At 35.7% G+C, this 22201-nt stretch overlaps 1 protein-coding gene across 18 annotated transcripts in view; it reads right to left on the bottom strand.

The window, feature by feature from the left end:
• The window catches only part of NRXN1 (neurexin 1), a 728426-nt gene that overhangs the window by 627328 nt on the left and 78897 nt on the right, over window positions 1-22201 (bottom strand). For 11 of the 18 annotated variants that reach the window (XM_075708526.1, XM_075708515.1, XM_075708516.1 and 8 more), the window contains exons 3-4: window positions 17819-17848; window positions 17020-17031 (exon numbers count right to left, since the gene is read on the bottom strand). The exons of 4 other annotated variants lie outside the window; for them this stretch is intronic. In XM_075708526.1, the coding sequence (XP_075564641.1) occupies window positions 17020-17031; window positions 17819-17848 (42 nt within the window). The remainder of the gene's footprint in view (window positions 1-17019; window positions 17032-17818; window positions 17849-22201) is intronic. 3 more of the 18 variants (XM_075708520.1, XM_075708525.1, XM_075708531.1) reach the window with 1 other exon arrangement.

Genomic DNA, 22201 nt, shown 5'->3' with positions numbered 1-22201 from the left:
TACCCCGCCTTCCTCGTCTTAGACTCGCTCGCCACTTTTAGCAACTGAAGAGAGAGGCAGTAGCTACAGGAAAATTTGGCTCCAGTTTTAATAAAGCACTTAATATAAAACCTGCCAAATTCTATTCTGCATCATGCTTCCAGGTTGAAATCCTGCTCAAGAAAGTGGGAGGATTTCCTGCAGCTAAGCAATAAGACAGACATAAGGCATCAGTTATTTCGTTCCTTCACCCCAAAGAAAACACAGACTAGTAGAACTTCAACAGAAGATTCAAAAGAAGTAAAATCATTAAAACAATACTGTCTTTGTCATCTCTGTCCTTATTTTGATATACAAAAATCTGTGAAAAAATGATCACTTATTGACCATCAGCCCACAGCTATATGTGTATTCTTTCTTATTCTTAGACAACTGAAAACCAGGTGATGACATAAACAGTTTGATAATAGGAGGTGGGTTTGTCATACAAAAAAAGTAGTTATTAGCTGACATTTGATAATATAATCCATATGCAAACCCTCAATGGATTTGTAAGGCATTTTCCCCCAATCCAACCTTTTATACTAGTAAGTGTTTTCTTAAGGAAAGTATTAAATCATTGCAAGTTGATCTGTAATCCTAGACACTCCCCTTTTTCCATTTGCAGAAAGCTACCTTTGATAGCTAAAAGAGAACCTCAGACTTTCTTTACAATATGATATGCCAAACTAAATGCATTGCATAGTACCTCATTCAGCACACTTCAATTTTCACACTTCTATTGATTTTTATAACAGCAGATGAGTCCTGAACTTCTGAGTACTGGAAGGGAAGTAATTTTACGCCCCACATATTCCAGGCTGATCAAAACCTTAAATCTTTTCTGAGTGTGTCTCAGTCAGTAGCAATAAAAGATTTGTGTATGCGAGATTATACGATCCCTCTGGTGATTCTGCTGGCTGTGCTGGATCAACCTGTTGCATGGTAGTAACTCTACTCTCTGTGCTTAAGTAAGGCTCCATGCTACAGCCCAGTGCTATTCCCAGCTTTGGGATGTAAAGATTTCGCATATTGCTGTAATCTTCATCTGCTTAGGCCTTCTTTCCAAACTCTCAATAGGCAAGAAAAGAGAGGCCAAAGGCCTAATAAAGACCTTGTCCAGTATTTATATACTAATCAAATGGTAATATATCTCACATTTTAAGGAGTTACTAAAATCAGGCTAACAGTCTATAACTGTCATTAAAATTACAGACACATATTTTTTAAAGCTACTTTGAAATAAAATGTTTTAACAGATTTGAATTTGAAGAGAACAAATAAAAGCTAGAAGTTGCCAAAACACACAGAGGGCTATGGCCATGGGTTTGCCTTCTTAGCATTGTCATGTTCAACGCCAAAATTTAGACGTTTGCAAATTCACAACGTAGATTGTGATAACCACCGTTTAGACCTCACAACCTTTGCTCATCCACTTCACAGTTACAGGAGTTTCCAGTACTAAAATTCCCTCAATACCCAAAGGCACTTAATATTTTTGCATGTATTGTACAACAACCCCACGTGCTAAGCCAAGGGTTGTGAATTCTGGGGGGCAGGATCTCTCTAGCACTTTGGTTAGATCTCTGTTAGCATTGCAATGCTTAGGTCCCGTTTGTAGAGCTAGCCTTCACTACGAAATATTTTTTTTTTTCTGTAAAATTAATGGTAAAAAAGATTGACTGCCTCTGGATGTATAATTCAATTTGAAGAATCTGAAGAATGTTACTGAAAATCACCCCTATTTGCCAAAAGGCTGACAAGCTATTTGCACAAAACCATAGAAAGAATTCTGGGAGATGTCAATAATGAATAGGATAAATGTTCTCCAGCTTGATAACTAAAGGGAGCTTGCTGATAAATTTTAAATGCATTCAGCATGCTGCATTGTGCTCCAGAGTCACTTTATATAGATATTGCTCCTGGATTTATATAAAAAGAAGTAGTTCTGAAACAGTGCTACTTCTATTTCAGATTATTTGACATTTTAATGCATGTAGGTAATGTTTGTGTGTATGTAATGTACGTATGCCATTTCCTCATAAAATTTTTAGACTTAAAGAATTGTGAGGGTGGTTTTTTTTTTGCTTTTTCCATGTTTAGATATAAAAAATTCAACATCTTTCTTTAGGGGGAATAGAACTGTTTGGGCATTATATTCAAACACATTATTTTATGGAATAACACATAATCTACCTATTCCCTTCTCTTCTTCATTCTATTTTCTTCTACCATTATATTTGATACTAGATTTGAAGCATTTGTGCTGCAAGGTCTTTTAAGCTTATAATAATGTGGGTTTGGAATAGGCATCTAGAAGTACTCAGATACCAAATACCACATGTAAGAGTTAGGTACCTTCATACTTTTAAAAAGCTATCCCTAAGTGTTTATCTTTTAGAGAGTCAGATATTATTTCAAATATTTTTCTCTATTTAAGCCTAAGCCACACAAAACCTTACGAAAATTTTGGTGGGAACGGACAGAAGCTCTGTTTACAAGTCAGTGATGTAAAGGGATGAGGTAAAACTGGTTTTGACTGTTTCAGCTTGCTTATTTTAGAGGCAACCATAGTAAATTCTTTCTCCTTTCTCATGTCTTATGCTTATTTCTTACGACTTTTGCCATCGCTATCAACTCTTGGATTATGTGAGAGCACTCTGCTACTTAGTTTTGCCCATGGATCTAATCTGGTTAGGCAAATATCATGGACCTCTGCTTAAGACCTAGAGGTCTTGGGTTTTTGTCTTCATTAGCCTTCCTCTCTTGATATAGATCTACTTCACAACATCCTTCTTCTCAACTGGTCTGAAAGCACATATACTAAAGTACACACAGCTCTATTTAATTCACTGTATTTGACAAGCTTCTTCACTGATGTACAGATGATGATCAAATACAGCCTATAGCCTAAATATTTAATATTACTTTCAGAGATATGAGTTAAAACACAGTAATGAGGGGAGGAGGATGGTTGAAGGAAGCCTTTTTCTCTGAAAAAAATGTTGTAATGAACTTAATATAAGTAATTTTGTAATTAAATCAATTATGAAAATTGAAGATATGAAAGTGTCGGAGTTGAAATGTCTTTGACAAAAATATAGCATTGTTGAACTCTGATCATACATCAAAAGTGACAGAAATGCATAAGCAGCATTCTTCTTTTTAAAGATTAAATGAATAACTAGATAGCTTGCATTAGGCACGTCTTCCAGGTCTCTCAGGCAGTTTTCTCTACGCTCTCAAGCCAAGCAATGACCTTGTGATGCCGGAGGATTGCCAGGGCTGGGTTTTGCACTTCTAAATTGCGGTCTACTCCCACACCAATGGCTCTTTCCACTTCCCGTTCTTCTAAACTTCTCATCCCCTTCCTGACCCTTGCAATATAAATAACAAAGTGGTCAGGTGATTGGTTTTATTAAAGGTTTGTCTGGGCCTACAGAATATTAGAACAGTTGGTCCTAGGAGAAAATACTTTGCAGGAAATAGCTATGGTGTTTTAAAGCTTTTGGAGCAGTTACCTTACCTTTCTCCTAGCAGCAGGGAGACACAGACAGTAGGAGAAAAGAATGGAATAATAAAATCTTTTATGCCTATATTTCTATAGCTCTTCAGAGCCTTCCTAGCTTCATTGAAACTTCACAGACACAGGTAGTTTTCAAATCCGTGTAGAAACAGATCTAAATGTCAGGCAAGTGAAGTTTGCATATGTAGTTTTCTACTTAATGCCTTAGCTTTTCAGGGGAAAGTTTTGAACATGGTAACCCAGAACAGGCTGCTCTTACTACCGTGTGCCAAAAGTTGCTGTCTTCCCATGCTGCAAGCATCTCACAGGTGCTACAGTTATTTAATTAGAAAGCACTTCACAAAAGAAAGATAAACATTCACACTATAAGGAAAAACACTGTCCTTCAGGAAACAGGAGGGACAAGAGATGCATAAAGTTTTAGTGAAGCTCCAGTCAGCTTTACTCACCCTTTTCATATTCTCTGAGGTTTCTACTTAGCACAAGAAAAAACCTTTTTCTCAGTCCATATTCACACTACTGCCTTGATCATAGGAAAACTGAACACCTTCAGTGCACGATAATTAAGTGCACCTGTAACCCAATTAATATTTCATCTGTCTCCACACAGGCAGTGGCTTTGTTCTTAGACCACAGAAACCCTGTTCATTACCCATTTCAGTTAAAAAAAAAACCCAAACAAACAAACAGAAAAAACAAACCACAGAAAACAAGGCAGAAGGAAAAACAGCCCAAACACAACTTGAATAGCTTCTAAATAAAACTGAAACCCAGAAAAAAGTAATGATAATTTAGGTAACTAAATTAGGAAATTTACCTAGCAACAACATTCAAAGTTTTCTCTTCTTCCTTTCTTGCTCTGTGTTACTACTGATAAATTTCTCTTCCCAAACCATCCTGATTGGCACTACTGTCTGCTTGGTTTTATTCTTAGTGGCTACTTACAGACAAAAACCCTATAATAAGCTCAAACATTGAAGCAATCAGAGGGGGTCCATGCAGAGCTCTTAAAAATACATTAATCTAGCTTTTGAATCAAAGATCTAGCAATTCTGGAGTACTGGAAAGCTGTTCTTTCAGCACGAATAACATGCCTGGGCATGTCAACAGTCATGGCCACACTTCACCGATACTCAAACATCTGCTGAAACTGTCAGCAGATGCACTAAGGGCAAAATAGTCATTGAGAACCGTCATTTAAGGTATAGAAAGTTCATGCTTTAACTGCCAATTAGGTTTTCCTCTGTCCTTCAGCATAATGACAGACATTTTGCAACCATGAATGCATCAGGGCTTCAACAGTTCTCCTGCTAAACAGAGACTCTTAGAAAATAGAGGCAACACAAGATAAAATAAATATAAATATATAATATATTACAAATATAAAGGAAAACAGATTGTGTGTTTTTTTCTTCCCATGGACTCATTTATGTGCAGGTGAATATTATAATCCAATATAAATTATACAAAATGACCTAATTATAACCACTGGAGGGTTTGGGGTTTTTTTTGTTTGGTGGTTTGTCGTGTTATGTGTCCGTCCCCCCCACCCCCCCGTTTGTTTTCCTGTCAATTACTCTATATCAGCCTTCAAAAATATGATAGAGTCCTTGTAGTGACATTTCAATATGCCCTATTCTCAAAACACTTCTACTAAATTAATTATCTGAAAATATCGGACACTGCCAGTTCCGAGGGATGACACTGAGCCCAAGCAGGAAGCTGCTTGCAGAGCTTCTGAAGTCCCCACTCCTACCGTAGAGCAGCACAGGAGGAACTACGGGCATGTATTTCAAACCTGTTCCTCTGTGTGGCATTGGTACAGTTTGAACACAGTTCAAAGGTGTGGAAGAATAGCACTCAGCTTTTCCTTAAGCGAGCAGACTGAATGTCCAGTTTCCCACTTCCTTGTGGGTTTTCCCCACAGGGCAAATGTACTGATGGGTGTGTAAGTTCCAGCTTCATTAAGGACGCAGAGGCAGACTGGAAAATTAGGATAGATGTGGTGAAAGAGAGGCCTCCTGCTTACTACACACAGAGATGCTTCCATATTATATACTGAATAATTAGCACATAAAATAATAATAAAAAGAAATGTAGCAGAGACTTTTTTTCCCCATCCAAGTGAATATGCTATTGTATTCTCCCCAGTGGCACATACGCAGTTGTTAGTATATGTATTTCACACATGGTATTAATAAATTATCAATCAGTAACAGGATGTTAATAACCCAATGTCTGTTTGTCTACAAGATGGGAAACTGAACACCAGTAATGATGCATAGAAGATACACCTCAACAAATGGCTTTCCTCCTTCTCTCTGATAGTCAACATGTATTATCAGGGAAAAGTTTGGAATTGTTTTGAACTAGAAATATTCTAACTTCATGGAATTAAATACCTCCCCCTCCCCCCCCCCCCCCCCCCTTTTTTCATATGTTCATGGAGAAACTACAAACTCACATTTGTCGTCTTGAATTTTAGCAAGTAACAGGATCTTTTCCTGGCTACAGTAAAGCTGAAGATTAAGAAAGTATTTGAAGTCTTCATGAATAAAGATAATTCTGATGTAGAATAATAAGTCCTTCACTGAAGCAGCCTATGATTCCATCCTCTCCTTTTGTGTGAGCATATTGCAACTAAAGACGACTACTTAACTCACAGTGAATATATATTTGAATGGTGAGGTTCAAAGAGAAACTAAATATTAGAACATTGGGTTAAGTCTTTAAATTAAAACTCTGGGTCTTAGGAGTTTGAATCTTTCTTCTGCCTAATTCAGAGCACTCTTATGGGACTGCTTTAGCCTCTGGTTTATAAAATTTTCTGGATTAGATCACAATTTCTGTTCCTCATTGAATTTGTCAGCTTTGTATAAGCATTTTTCCCTGTATCAAAGAGCAAAAATGAACAGCTCCAGTTTTGCTGCACAATTAATTCACAAAAATGTTTTGCCCAGGTTCATCTGGTGTAGCAATCGCTGTATAACATGGTAACCTAATTTCTTACTGTATAACCAGAAGACCCCCATACCCTGTTGTAAATGTGTTACGAGAGTCTGTATAAAACAAAAATATTGAATAGCACAACATTCCTGAAAATGAGATTGTTTAACTGTAGTACTCAATTTAAAGTATTCAACATAAATGATCACAGCAAAATGTTGAACTTTGAGAAAGATTATCTCCTTTGGATTCCTACTTCCATACATGTTTGAGGCTTTTCCATGAAGATGTTTCAGTTTTCATGTTACATTCTGACTTAAGGGAATGCTTTGCATGGTTTTTCCAGTTAGTCCATAAAGAGTGTTAGGGCTTGAGTTTGTGTTTTGGGAGACTCATTGGTACATAATTCCATCTGCACAAGAAATACGATAAAATTATCCCCAGTAAAATAAACCCGAGGTGCCCGTTTTTATAGTCTGACAATTTTCTTGCATGTTACCACAGTAATTTCTCTATTACGTGTGATTCATAGGCTTCAAGGCCAGAAGGGTTGTTTTTTTATTATGTAGTCTTATTTCCTGCATAATACAAATTACAGGCTGTCAGCTAGTACATGAGAGACCTCCTCTAAGTAGTTTAACAGCTAAGAACCTAGGAAATGTATTTTTAGACGTTCTGAAGCCTGCTCTTCTGACTTGGGTCTCAAGAGTATGCCAACTAGGTAGAGAAGTATAGGCACATTCTTGCCTCCCAAGGTGGGTAATTAGCATGACCTAGATATATGTACATTTCTGAGAGTTATATGTACTTATTAAAAGCTATAGGGATGATATACAGATGATCTAGGTGTTCTGAAAAGGAAAATATTAATTACACTTTTGTATTACTTTTATAACAGCTCAATAAATGCAGAACTTTCAGAAACCTGTTTCTTTAACAAGACTATCCATTTCAGGGACAACGCAAGGCATAAGTCTCTCATCTATTTTAGAACAATGAATAAATATCAAATACATGTGTTTTCCTGGAAGAGAGAATAAATGACACATAATAGTGATTTATGGATGCAGACACAGCAGTCATTTTTATTACATTTTTGTCATTATAGAAAACTTGAGATAGTGGCATTTTTGAGAAGTAAACTCATGAATTATAGCAGAACTGAATGGTCTCAGGGCATTTTTATTTACCTGTATATGTTCCTATGTCCTGAATACAGCTACATGTATGTGTGTTAAATGTGTATATGCGGTGTAAAATTGTTGAGGAATTTCTCCTTTAGAATTGTGAATGAATTACTGTGTTTTACTCTATGTATTCAGTGCTTCTCAATATTTTCAATAGGAATACAGCAATATATCCTCTTCGCAGTAGCCTGAACAGCTCCCTTCTTTGCTCTGAGGAGGTACATAGCAGTAGACTAACAGTGGGACTCAGGTGGCTTTATGTAATATTCCTAATATAGATCTGCAATAGATCTTTTCCTCTGTCTAATACAGGAGGTATGGATATGTATGGCATACTAATCCTATACAGATAAATAAGTTGTACAAGAATCATATAAAATTACCAATTTCCAAGTTTACCTTTGTTGCTCTAATCTTGCTCTCAGATACTTTTATATGATTATTTTCTGAAGTCTAAATTTTCTTCCAAACCTCATAATACAGTTACAGTCATGGACAGTATCCTTATTTGAATGATTTATTGCAGAGAACTATAGGGCTGAAAAGTCACCTAAGGATGTGTTCATGACTGACATAGACACAGCTGTATTTACATGTGTTTGAAGGTTCAGAATGATGAAAGCATCTTGAGGTATACCTGCAAAATTTATAGTTTGCACAAGTATTCACGTGAAATGAGAGCACCAGTTCACTACTTGCACCACAGTGATCTGGGGGTGTTCAGGTATATGAAGATTAAATTAAAATAGAATCAGGATTTTTTGAACTCTCACATCATCTTTGTGACGATGTAAACATACGCCAGTGTTACAGTTCAATGTAATTACACCCAAATAACTCTTCTAAAATTAAAAACTATGTAACAACTAGTCAGTAGTTGCAGTTAACACAAATAATATCAAATATCCATTTAAATGACACATCATTCATAGTGAAAACAGCATTGTCAAAGAGGTATTTGGCTCTAAAACTAGTTTATGCTTTGTTTTGCACAGGTTCAAAAGTAAAATGACAACATTAAGTATCTCATATGCATGCAAACATAGTTTTCAAGTGATTTGCCTGTAATAGAGCTTGGTGATTTTTTTTAAGATTTCTTATGGACTTGTGCAAATACTAAGCGTAGTACCTTCTAAGACCAAGTTGTTAAGCAGAACCATTAACTGAGAAAATCAAAGGATCAGCTCATATTATTAGCAAAATGTCTGTAATGCCCTTTTTCTGAGATGGAAAGAACTCATCTGTCACCTTACTGATATAACCCAAGTTCTTCCTAATAAAGATATTCAGGTTCAATGAAGTGGGAGATCAGGTAAATTATTTCTAGTTTTTAATCCTAGACGGAAATGTGACTGTTGGGTGGGAGTGGGGTCACATAATTACCAACGTAGCTGGCACTAGGAGTCAATCTCTTAGGGTTTTCAGCTAACAGTTAGGCTTCAGAAGCAGAGTATTAACAGTCACAGGAAGATACTTAGCCTCCTTTCCTTTGGGTGGATACTCCTTCTGAAAATGGGATAACAATGGCTCATGATATGAAATGCAGGACAGACCTATTAACTAAGGGTAACTCCAGTGAAAAATTTACAGACTTATACTCACTTACTGCTGAATTTTGCTTTCTGGGCAGCCTCTTCTCTGTCTGAAGAATATGCAAAGGCAGATGAAAGGGATTAGACTCAGCTGTTTTTATTTCCTCCCACACCCAATATAAAAGAGGCTACTCAGGTCAATGCTGTGAGGCCAACAGTGCCAGGTGTGGCCTATCAGTTTCTCTGGTAGCCTCTTGTTATCTGAGGTTGCCTCTATACAGCTTTAGAGAAGGTGCCACCAATTCAGTCCAGATGTTTCCCTTCTTTAAGGAACAAATGTCTACTTTAAGCAGGCAACAAGATGTACCAGAATCTCTAAATCACATTAGCAAGTTACAAAAACAAGCTTTAAATTAAATGGTGTGCTGATCAGAGAATTAGTGTAAGTGGGTGCCAACGGAAAAAAACAAAACCAAAATATAGATGTCTTAAGTGGGGAAAAAATTAATTCTTTCACTAGACTAAATTAATTCACTAAAGAGGTTCAGTCGCTTTCTTCTCAAGCCTAGAAAAAGATATTTGGGGACCGGGTGAGTATGTGTGAAAACCATTAAAAGAATGGTGAAGGTGGAATTTCATAGCAAAGTCCATGGTCCATCATCCAGGTTCAGTTCCTATGGAAGTTTTCTCCTTTGTGCTCCTGAACTTCCTAGTTCATTGCACAGTTTCACTGACACTTAATTGCTCTGGGTAGTCCCTGAAGTGAAGATAGAAAGCTACCTTCAAGCAATTAAGAATGACAGAGTTATAGAAGGCTTTGAATATCAGGAAAGACACATATTACTAGTATCAGTGCAAATTATGTTGTTTAATTAAAAGATTTTAAAGGAGTCTGGATAATTCAATTTTTTTTTTATTTCTAAGTAGCTTGGCATATTATTACAGCCATAGAAAATTACCGTAAAGAGTAGGTTAAAAATTTTATATGCAGTGTTCTTACTTCCACAAGAACAATCAATTCTGACCAGACTACTTAAATGTCTTTTCAACACTTTCGAGGGAGGTTAGTCTTGGTGAAAAGGTATCATGATGATGTCCATTTAGAGAGCATAGTCCACATTTTCAGTTATATCAGTACAATTTTAGGGTGGGTTTCTTAAGAGTTCTTCACTTTCATTAAATTTAGTTTCTTTAGAAATTGTGATAAAGTTTACTCCTGAATCTAGTAAGCCTGCATGTAAACAAATCTTAGAGATTTTTGAAAATACTCTTCTCTAGGGCTTTGATTTCTTTCCACTCAAAGAAACTCCACTGAGCATGATTCTGATTAGATTAATGTTAAAGTCAGTTGAGACTTCTGCTATAAGTGAGATGTACAATAACCTCCAATTAGTTGTGGTTTTCACTGAACAGAAATCAGAATTTGTTGGGCTGATTTGTTTAGCTGCCTTTGTAGATTTCAAGGACTGAATTTTATCCTAGGAAAATCTTAGCTGTAGTGCAACCCTAGAGTGAAGCTGTAATCCTTAGTGTCACTCTAATAACGTATTTGGCTCAGTAATGTCATCAGATATTAAACGAAGGTGTAAAGGAGAAGGTTCCAGGATATTCTACAAGCTATCCAAGGAATACACCTCTCTGAAATCTCTGTTTCGTTGGAAATGCCTATGAAATTTGTATGAAACGCTTGTGGAATTTAATTCTGTGAAAAAGATACAGGTCGCTGCAGCTTTTAATTCTCATTTGCTACATATATTTACATATACAGAAAAATAAATGTTTGCTTTAAGGAAGAAATGCCTGGTTTTCCGATTTCTTCATTGCTTACCTGCTCAGGATTTTTTTTTTTTTTTTTAACCTCTTTAGAGTGACAACCTTACTGTTTCCCATTCTCAATAAATCCCCACCTACTTTTTGGCCTAAAATATATACCCTTCATCTTGAAAGAGCTTTAATATTATTTTGAAAGGCTCTCTGTCAGCATACCCATCTTCTGGAGAAATCTATGCTCAGAAATGGAGCCTAGTGTCAGGCAAAATCTTAAATATGTACTATCTTATACTACAATGCTTTCTGGACCCAGCAGAAATCTACACTTTTGCAAATATAACTTTTTTTTTTTTTTTAACATAAAATTCCTTGTAGTTCCACATTTCTTTTCTTTCCTCTGAATCCACAGGAGACCTATGACATATATACATATGTATATATGATACATGATAATTCTGAGTGACATCAGAATGATTCAGAATATGGTAAATGTTTTATTTTGGTGGTGGAAAGGTGCTGGAACACATGGCATGGATTGGACATTATCATGTGGTGACATGTCAGAAAAATAACATTTTTTAAATAAATGTGTTCCCCTTTCTTCATATAATTTTCCTGATATTTATGGCAAGTCCTTACAATTTCTCTTCATGCTGCTGATTAGGAATCAGCTATCTCAGATATAATTGTGTGTACATGTGTCTCAAGACAGAATTTGCATTTCTGGTCCTGATGTTGATGGATTTCTTCTGAGCCATGTACTTTAGACAGAAAACTTCTTCAACAGTCATATTCTGCTGTATTTTTCTCCTTAGGGAACATTAATCGATCACATTTCAGCATAAAGATGAATCTGCAGCTCCAAATGCCATGTGCTAGGCTTGCTAGGTGTCACTCACTGAAGGGCAAGTAAATTATTTGTTTCAACGCACCACAACTTTTAAATACATAAAGACATCACCCTTTGGATTAAAACATTTAATGTATAGTTCATTATGATATTGAACAAAAATCTGAACAGATTAACCATAAAAATATAAAGATAAATGCTTATTGGAACACAAATGTGTAGGCATAGGTGCATGGGTTACACAGAAGAACCTAATTGCTATATTTTTTGTGAACACCAGCCACTATTTAAATATATTTATGAGGGTCTTTAGAAAAAAAAGTCACTATAGAACAGACATAATGTGTAGTTACTGCTCTTTGGAGCACTTTGAAGAGCTTTATGTTTAAAGTTCCTTAATTTCTTTAAAAAGGTAATTCTCATTTAAAAAAAAACCAAACAGGTAAATTTTATATAGAATATTTTTAAAACTGTTGTGTTGATCATTTTATAAATTAGACAAGACTGACAGAATGTTTGGGCCCTGTTAAATGGAGGATCAATTTTTAAACATTATTGATTTGTTCTTTTTTATCAGTAGAAGCAACTATGAGATTGAGCTGGGAAACGTAGGTTATCCATTCTTCTGCTGTAATGTCACTTAGAAATAATTTCAGTTACCTGAGCTTAGCCACCTCATTCTGTATAAAACTCCTAAATCAACTCAGTTCCGTTCTAGCAGTGAGTCTTTCAAATGAGCTGCCATCACCTAGGATATATAACTACATGAACAAGTACAGCGAGTCAAGAAAGCCCTCTGTCCGTGTTTTGCGCTTGCCAGGCAAAAGCCAGCTGCAGTTGAGAAGGCATAGCATGTAACTGAGTCCGTGTCAACAGGGCACCGAGCCAAAAATAGTAAGCTGTGCTAGAGCTCTGTGCTGTACCAAAGCATTTAGACAGCTTCTGGACTACTGGTGGCTCAGGCCAACGAAGGCTGGAAGATGTGTGGCTTTCAGACCCCCTTTGAAGCAGCACACACAAAAGCAGATGAGGATAGGTTTTTCAATAATCCCGGGAGGTTCAGAGAATGTAAGAAGCCAAAACTATTTTAGTTCTTTGAAAACAGAGCAAAAATGAAAGTAATCACAATAAGATGAACTTCTGGTCACATTGAGGTTAATGACTGAATTCCTCATAATTTGATGTTAGGGGAGGTTACTAGCACAAGGTGATATTTGTCTTGCATGACACAAGCACTACATAATTACTTAGCTATAATATACCGTTTTAATGCTCATGATTGTTGAAAGAGTTATTTAAATTACCTTTATTTTTCAGTGCCCTCTTTTTACTGTGATTGATAATTAGCAAAATTCTGCTCTTACAAATACCCAGTGGTGTCGCTTTCGTTTAACAGATATTGTACAATAGCTTGTGCAATACAAACCTTGACCTCTTTTGGCAAGGAAGTTGACACATATATAAACTGACGTTCTGAAGTCTTTCTTCAGCATTTATACACAGTATACCAAACACCAGCATATCAAAAGCCTGTAATCTAATACAATAAATTGCAGTTGTACAATCAGTCTTTTGGTAGAAACACTTATTGCTCAGCTAGATATTATTTGTTTGTTGTGGACCCGAGTGACACACGTATGATTTAAAGCTGTATATAATATCTAAGGTAATAGAACAGGAGTATGAACATAGTCTTTAGGTACAGAATAAGTAATATATATATATAGTCAAAAGTAGGTTATTTACATAGAAATAGACTATAGGTAAAAATATGTATAGGCTTAAGAGAAGTGCAACATAAAAAGGAAGTAATACGTGTCACTTATAGTAACTAAATTATAAATCCCTTTTATTGCTCATCAAAAGAAAACTAAAAGGAGGAGAGGAATTTTTTAGAAAAAATAAAAAAATGGAGTGGTTTACATTAGTTGCCATGTAATCTTAGTTGTACTACTATTCATCACAAAATAATTCTGCATGGGAAATCTGAGAGGCACTAACTTTTGACGAGGTAAGGCCTATAGGTAGAAATTGTAGTTTTATTAGACCACCTACCATAGTTGGAGAAAGCAGACAAAATTTGTTTGAGCACAATTTTGTTTGGGCACAAATTTGTTTAGGCACAAATTTGTTTTGGGCAAACAAATCCTTTTCCGTGTCTGTTATGAGGTTTGCTTCGAATTCAAACAATTGCTCTGAGTAGCATATTCAAGTGGTCTAATAAAAACATGAACGCCATTTAGAAACCTTGCTTTGCCTATGTCTTTTCACCACCACAGCTGCGACAACTGTACTACTAAAGTTGTATACATGTAGGTGATTTCCAGGGGGAAAAAAAGGAATTCCTAAGTATTTCTGAACATATATGATGCTTATCAGAAAATAAATGAATGCCAGAATAACTAAAAGCTTGCAGCTCTTCCTAGAATTAGGCTTAACATCTACAAGGAGTAATGGATCAGGAAATAAGTTTTGTGTATCTCTAAAGTCATGAGACAAACTTCTATATAGGCTCTCAGCTTTATGTTATATCCTCCTTTATGTCAGCTGGTTTTGTAAATAGGTTGAGTTATATGACCTTGAGTACTGACAGCTGTCTCAGCACCATGACATCTTCTGAGCTTTGCTTCTGCCTTTCTCTAAGGGACGGTGACAGCTTTGTTAATATTGATAAAGCTTCAATAGAATCTTTGTGGGGAAATTATCCAGAGTATCCCAATTTATATTTACAACTAAATGACAAATAGCAGGTATGTCCAGTAAGATCGTACTGGATTTTGTATTGCTTGCCCACTCGGAAAGGCTGCCACACCCCTCCTTCCTCTGTCACCACCAGGTCCCTGCCCTGTCAACATCCTGTGCTAATTAATTCTGAAGGTACATAGGTATTTTTTCCTTTTCCAGTATCCCAGAGAGTATCTACACAATTAAAGAAGATGGTGGCACTTCAGCCATTTATACTCTTCAGGGCAAATTACATAGTAAAGCTTCTTAAAAGTTTTTTATGGTTTATATTTCCAAAATAACATTATTTCATTATATAATCACTCAGAATTTTGCAATCACTTTTGTTACTGACCTTACCTACCTCTAAAGGAATTGAACTTATAACGAAAGATTGAAATAGGTGCAAATAAATTCAATGCTGAGCTCCTCTTTGTCCCTTTGTTCCTTTCCATCACCCTCCTACTTTGTTATATTGTCATGTGTTACGCATGTGTGTTATCACGACTGTTTCAAGGTCACATGTTTCAATAGCAGATATTAGTGTAGTTTCAGGGCAGTCAATAAAATGAGGCCATTTTCCCCTGGTTGAGGATATGGTTCAATATTGAGGGATATTTTCTCTTACCAGCAACTGGAGTTTGTATATATATAAACCCTTTCTATCCATTTGACCAAATATACACTGTTCTATTTGCAGAAGAAATATTGTGATTATCAAAACATAGTAAAGTAATCACTATTCCCATATAAACTGGATAAATCTAATAAAAAATTAAAACATGAAAAGAAAAATGTAGTCAAATGATTAGAACACTGGTGTTTAAATTATGTCACATGGCACATCATTAAACATTAATGTAGCTAATATATCCAAGGTCATTTTTCTGTGAATATAATTGTTAAACCTTTTAAAATGGAAGTATAAATGTCTAACTATCACACAATACTTGCAAAGTTTTTGTTTTGCTAAAATCTGCTTTCCAGATCAACAACTAACCATAATATATATTCATAATACTTATGTCTTCACCCTTTTATATGAAAAAACCTTCAGTATTGTACACACTACATCAGGTATTCTGTGTACAGAATAATCTAGAAAAAGAATTCCCTAATATTAATAGAAATTATCTATAATCAAGGTTCAGTTACTATAAAATGCCTATTTAAGGTAACTCCACCAAGAAATCTACATTAAGAAATATGGTAGTAATAATAAGTAACAAGGAAATCATTCATACAAGGTACTGTTAAGAAAAACACAACAAGGATCAGCCATCCAAGAAACAAAACAACGCTATAAAGCAAAGAAATCAGTAGACCGGTTTTCATTCTACTTGCTTAAAACTTTTCTTAAGCAAGAAGATTTACAGCTCCAGAACACACATAACCCTTTAGATAGTATCCCACCTATAACCAGGTACACAGTTTCTCCAGAGAGTTTGATATGAAGAGGAATGAAACACTATAGGTTTGTAATTACAGTCTTTGCATCACATGAACTTTCTAGGCGTGGAAACACTAAAATCAGTGAAGACACCAAGGAACCCAGAAGGTTGTTTCTAATTTAACTAGTTAGCAAAGTACAACCATGCAGATTGTCTTTCTGATTTAGACCAGGAGTAGGCACACCCTGACAAATGCTTAACAGAACTGTATTATTCATCATATGTAACACAGATTTAATGGCTTTTAATGACCAGCTTCTTATCATAAAAATGTATTTACGTGATTTACATGATGTCTGTGAACAAGTATCCTCGTAGAAAACCTGGTGTTTATTTATAGAGGAAAAGTCTTTACCCTACTGCACGTGTTCCCTCCAGGAGAAAGAAAGTAAACATGGCTGGTATTCTTTACATAAAGAAACAAAAAAGTAAAAAATTTTGAAAAAACCCCCACAGTTCCCTTTGCCACTCATTCTTCCTCGTTCCTTTGTCCAATTCTTGTCTCAGATATAATCAAAGTGATTAATATACAAGGAAAATCTCAGGGCACATGTAATCAGCTGATAGCAGAGACTTGCTGAAGTCAGTGCTATTCAGATTTAAAACTTACATCACGCTGTGGACTGGCCCTAGACAGATTATCTCCAGAGAGTCTTTGTTGAACAACATCGTGCTTTTTTCTGTGCCTGGTGGTTTAGACTACAATTCTTTGAGAACAGAAAAATGCATACCTCAAAACGTGGCTGTTATTTCATCCTGAATGTTTTCTATAACTGTAGCCTCCTTTATCACTGCCAAAGCTTCACATCTCTCACAAAACCAGGAGACAAACCTTAAAAAAGGTGAGCCTGTACTTCAGCATATTTCTCCTTACCTTGATATCCATGAAATATTTACTTTAAAAATATACCTACCTCATGTTATCAGTGCAAAAAGATTTACATTTATTTGCATTACTTATACATACATTAAAGTATACTGATGGCATTAAAAAATAAAGAAAATCATGTAATACCTTTACTTTTACCTATGGGTTTGGTGAAATGGTTCCATGAAGAAAGCATTTCCAGACAAAAAGAGAATAAAGGAGAGAAACAACAGTAAGAGTCATGAGTATATGTAAATGCAATAGTATCTGAACATGAAGAAACAAAGTGTAAGGTAAGTGTCTGGAGACAAATGGAGATGCAATCAGGTCATATTAGGTATTTAGTTTATTTTTTTCCAATCATGTACATGCAGAGAAACACAGAAATAACCCATGCTTAGATAAGAAAGAGTGACACAGAAGTAACATGGACAACGGGTTAGGAGGAAAAAAAATCACTGATTTTGTTAGGTTGCAAAATTGTACTCTCAGCATTCCAGAAGCCAGGAGCAGGTGCTTTCTGCACATTTCCAATCAGCCATGCATTAATGTAAATGGACTCTTCAATGTGTACAATGTGACAAGCTAAGTATCTTCTTTCAGAAGCTATCTGCAGAGTACTCTTGTGCTTCATTTATCTTTTATAGAATCACCCGTAACTGTATTTTTTGATAAATACATGAAGTTTTCTTAATCACCTTCTTATTTCTCTCACCTCTTTTCAGTTATATTGTGAGAGGGGGAGTTGAGGAGGCAGGAAGGACAAAAGCTTACGGAGCAAACAAAAAACAAAAAAAAGAAATAAGATGTGACTAAAACCATGTGTTTATTTGCAGCCAAAGACAGCTTTCAAGCATTTGCCCATCATTTGCAGTGATGGATTCAAAGCAGCTACAGAACAAGAAGAAACAATGAAAGCAGAGTGGAAAAGGAACAGAGCCCATACCTTGGTCGCCCATCATCAGGTGCGCCAGACCTTGAAGGGAAACAAGAGCACAGTCAGCAATGAACAAGGGAGCACGGGAAGGTGGTGTTGTCACAGTGACAAAAATGTTTTGTGACAGGCATCTGTTTCCTATGAGATGTCTGTATCACAGAGGGAAATCAAAGAGCATTTTTCAACCACTGGTTGGAATGCTTTGGGCTATGAGTAACAGAACTGCAATTCAAACACTGGGTGCTGCTTTATTGTGTATTTCTTCTGTACAGTAGTCGGGACAACAGAAAATAATAAAATGCTTTCGAATCCAACCAATTCCCTTAATATTCCATCTGTCTTTATCGTATTTTGATTATATTGCTTTGAACACTTTGCTGGGAGGACTTCCTGTCCTCTACTTGTGAAATGATGTTAAAAACCTGGAGAAGTGTAAGCCTGGAAAAATGGGCTGGGTCTGATCTTTTTCCCCTCATAAAAATGAGCATTTCAGGTAATTAAATAAAATTTCTTCATCACATTGAAATGATAATGCAAGGGATGTCTCCTCATTTGTGTGAAACGTGAGAGTAGAATGAATTTGTTCTGGAGAAGGCAAATTATTACATATGAAATATAAAATACATAGCAATAAAGAAAATTTATGTGACAGCTTCTGAAGCTACTTCATAAATCTGTGATAAATAGATTTTGCTTTATATTTGTATTGTGAGAAGAAATCCAATCATACCAATATAGGTCTAGTGACATTTCAAAACAGATGTCCATAACGATAATCACTCAGCCAGAGCCAAATTTCATTAGTCTTTAACGAAAAATATTCGGCTTTTTTATTTCATGATAATAAAATGATACTTATATTCTCACTGGGAATAATGTGATGTAGGGAGAATATTTTTCTATAAATATGAAGGTTTTTCACATTTTATGTCTGGTTTAAAAAACAGGCTTATTCTTGTTGAACTTAGCTGGTTTAAGGATCCATTTTAGAAGCTATTAATTGCTCATGTGTTAAATGTGCTCCTCTTCTCCAACAACTATAAAAAGTGATACATTATTTTCTTATTTGCAATTAATTAAAATTAATTCACACAAAGAGGGTGTGCAATAAAATATCCTGCTCTTTATTGGAAAGCAGACTTCCTAGAGAGTTCCTGTGATTTCTAATTCACAAAGAAAATTAGGTGCACAAATGACTCATAGTACTTGGGGGGAGTTCAAAAGCAGATACTCCCAACTACAAACAGTCTTAAAGGATTCATATCTTATCAGTTCCAAATATCAAGTGATGTTACAAATAGACTAACAATGGTTTTGCTGAATTAGTGCTTTTTAATATCTCCCTTTTTAGATGTGTAGTTAAACTGGAGGGCCTGATGTGCCCATCTCTTGTGCAATAGATTCTGTTTCCAAATACAGTGCCCTGCAGCTGGTGGGATTACCTGGGGTTTACAGCAATGCAAACGAGAGCTGAGTGTGATCCTGAAGGGAAGCCTTACTTAAGCATTGCTTGGGAAACATCACACAGCTGTGCAGCAGTTAGCAGCTTGTGAAGGAGAGTAGAAATGTTTTCATGTGTGTTCTTTCTCTTATAAGTGTTGCTGCAACTGAGAAGCACGCTGAAAACACAAAGACCCACAGTCAAGTGTCATTCTCTTAATGCTGAATGTCCCTGTGTGGCCTTCTGGAAGTATTAGTCTCTTCATGTGATTATTTAACTTATCTTTTGGCAAGTTAAATGTTATATTTTAACTTGTCTTTTAGCTTTCAAAGTTTTGTGTTGGCAACTATAGTAACAAATCTCAGACTTTTGACTTGGCCTTAACTGTATTTGATAGAGGGAAGGTGAAACTAGTCTAACATTACATCTTTTTCGTTAATAAAATTGTGACTTTTCAGCAGCTACTTTACATGAGCTCTTTCAGCGCTCTGAAGGTATGAAGCAAATCGCTGTCAGGTCTCCTAGGGGAATGCAAAGAAGGTAATCTCTTACTAGCTTGCATTTAAATATGATCTTTATAGCTATAAGGACCTAAACAAAAGGCCTAGCTTCAGGAGATTACCACTGCTTGATAGCTATTATTTTTGCTAAAATGATACGTGAGATCGGTCAGTCGTAAATACATGATTCTTATATAATTTGAAAAAAACGTAAATGGCAGAAGTGCCTCTTGAACATCATAGAAACCACTTGGATTTTAAGAGTCACTTACAGTGCAGTTCAACTAAAAAAGGAAGTCAATTGAATGTAAAAAAAATTACGCTTCAAAACAAATATCTATCAATTAAAAATTTTAGTACTGATGCTCAAGGCACTGAATTTTGTTTGACTCTGTATGTTACGTTATTTGTGAAGCAGTAAGGTTACTTATACTTACTTGCTAAAAGCACATAATGATACTTACCTTATTTTATATTTTTGCAATCTATGGATGAAGGCTATGGAAGAGTGAAGAATTACTATTACTGTACCTGTGCAATCCACAGAGTGGTTTAAAATGATAGAGATAAATCTACCATGATAGCAATTGCTGCTGGATTTTCAAAATGACAGTCTGCTTATAATAGAGACTACCACAATGGATAGTCACAGAAAGTTCTAGCTTTAACTAGCCATGTATAGGCATACCATACATTGAAAAATATTCATTTGTGCACCATTACTTCATAAATGGAATGATAAAAGCCTTTTCTTTGTGAATTAGGAATTTAAGATTTAGTAGGAATGCCTTATGTGTGATCCACTCCGTCTTTATACTGAACTTGGCTCCAAGATGAGAGTCAAGGGGCACAGGATGGGATAGTGGAAGCAGATATGAAGATAGGATATTTTCAAAATTTGGTGTGTGAGTTCCATGCAGAGCACAGGCCAAAAAAAAATTTAAACATGGCAAACCTGCAGTCAAGATTTTCAACCCTAGCACAATTTTAGTAAAATGAATAAAATGTAGCCTTTTCATACCAGCAATATATACGAATTTAACTCTGTGAATACTAAATCCTTCTGTTTTCTTATGTAGCCTAATTTACAGAGATGCTCAAATATCACAGAAATCGAAGAAGAAAAATTATAGCTTGGTTTCCAGATTGTGCTTTGGATACACATTCTATGCTTCTCTTCCTTACATATACATCCTTTGTAACTTTAATGTATGCATAAGTATCCAGACCGGTGTTGGAATAAATTAAGGTTGCAGTTTTAAGACTTAGATTCAGGTAAAGTGTGGATTAACTGTTATCCAGGCTTTATCTTGCCCTGCTGTGCATAAATGAATACGTCAAACAAAATTGAACCTCCTTATCTAGTTATACTGATCCTAAGTCACATTTGAGACTTATGTTGACACCAAGAAGAGTTTTATGCACAGATCAAATGTAAGATTAGGTACTTATTTCTAGGCTTTTATGTTTTTAAGGCAGAATTCCTATCCCAGTGTTGCTGAATACATTTTTATTTCACAATGAAAAATAAATTGTATTGATATGTATGTGTGTGACTGCACACAAGTAAAGCATCAAAATTGTTTAAATTTTCTTTCTCCTTCTGGTAACATATATTTTAATAAAATTGCACAGCACCGTGTACATGCTAAATCTGAGCATCTCTCTTTGCCCTTGTATACAGTAGCATAGAGAAACGCAGATACTTCCAGGTTTTTTTAGAAAATTGCCACTGAACAGGCAGGCAGTGGTTCACTGTGACGTGAATACTGAATGAACTCAGACCCCACAGTGGCTTCCTACACGACCCTGGGTCAGAGCTGTGCCAGGGCAGTCACTTTGCATATGAGTTAGCTTACAAAGTCCTTGATTTAAAAATAGTTTTAAAAGTATTGGCAAAAAAAAAAAAAGTTGTTGCTTAGTTTAGATAGATAAACTAATTTTTCAAATAGATAATAATTTATCCAGTATGCAAAGGTTCAGCCCAGAGAGACTTTTAAAAGCACTTGTACATAAAAAAGCACCTGCACCTTTTGGCTTGTAAGCAAGAAGACAGTATTGATTCCCAGCAATAGCTGATCTGTGAAGCATATTCTGTACCTTTAAAACTATGATATATATGCACGCAACATGTTTTACCAGCTAATAGACATACTTACCAATATTCAGGCTAGATGGCATTGTGCTTTAGTTTCCACTGCCCTGTGCCATACTTTCTTTCAAGGGACTTAATTACATACCAACATTATTATTAATATCACATGCTGCTTCTTTCACAATGTCGAAAAGGCAGAGTGCATTATGTTGAAAAGTTAGACAGAAAAACCTTTTTCCTAAAACTTTGCACTGTAAAGGATAATACAGTAAGCAAGATTTGTTGTATTAAAGAGAAAAGCGCTTTCCATTTTCCTAAGCAATTAAAATATAGGTATTTAACATGCATTACATTCT

Source organism: Pelecanus crispus, chromosome 3 (assembly GCF_030463565.1).
Source record: "Pelecanus crispus isolate bPelCri1 chromosome 3, bPelCri1.pri, whole genome shotgun sequence".
In the NCBI taxonomy this organism is placed as follows: Eukaryota; Metazoa; Chordata; class Aves; order Pelecaniformes; family Pelecanidae; genus Pelecanus; species Pelecanus crispus.
The sequence above is the reverse complement of the archived record's forward strand: the minus strand, read 5'-3'. Positions and strand labels throughout refer to the sequence as shown.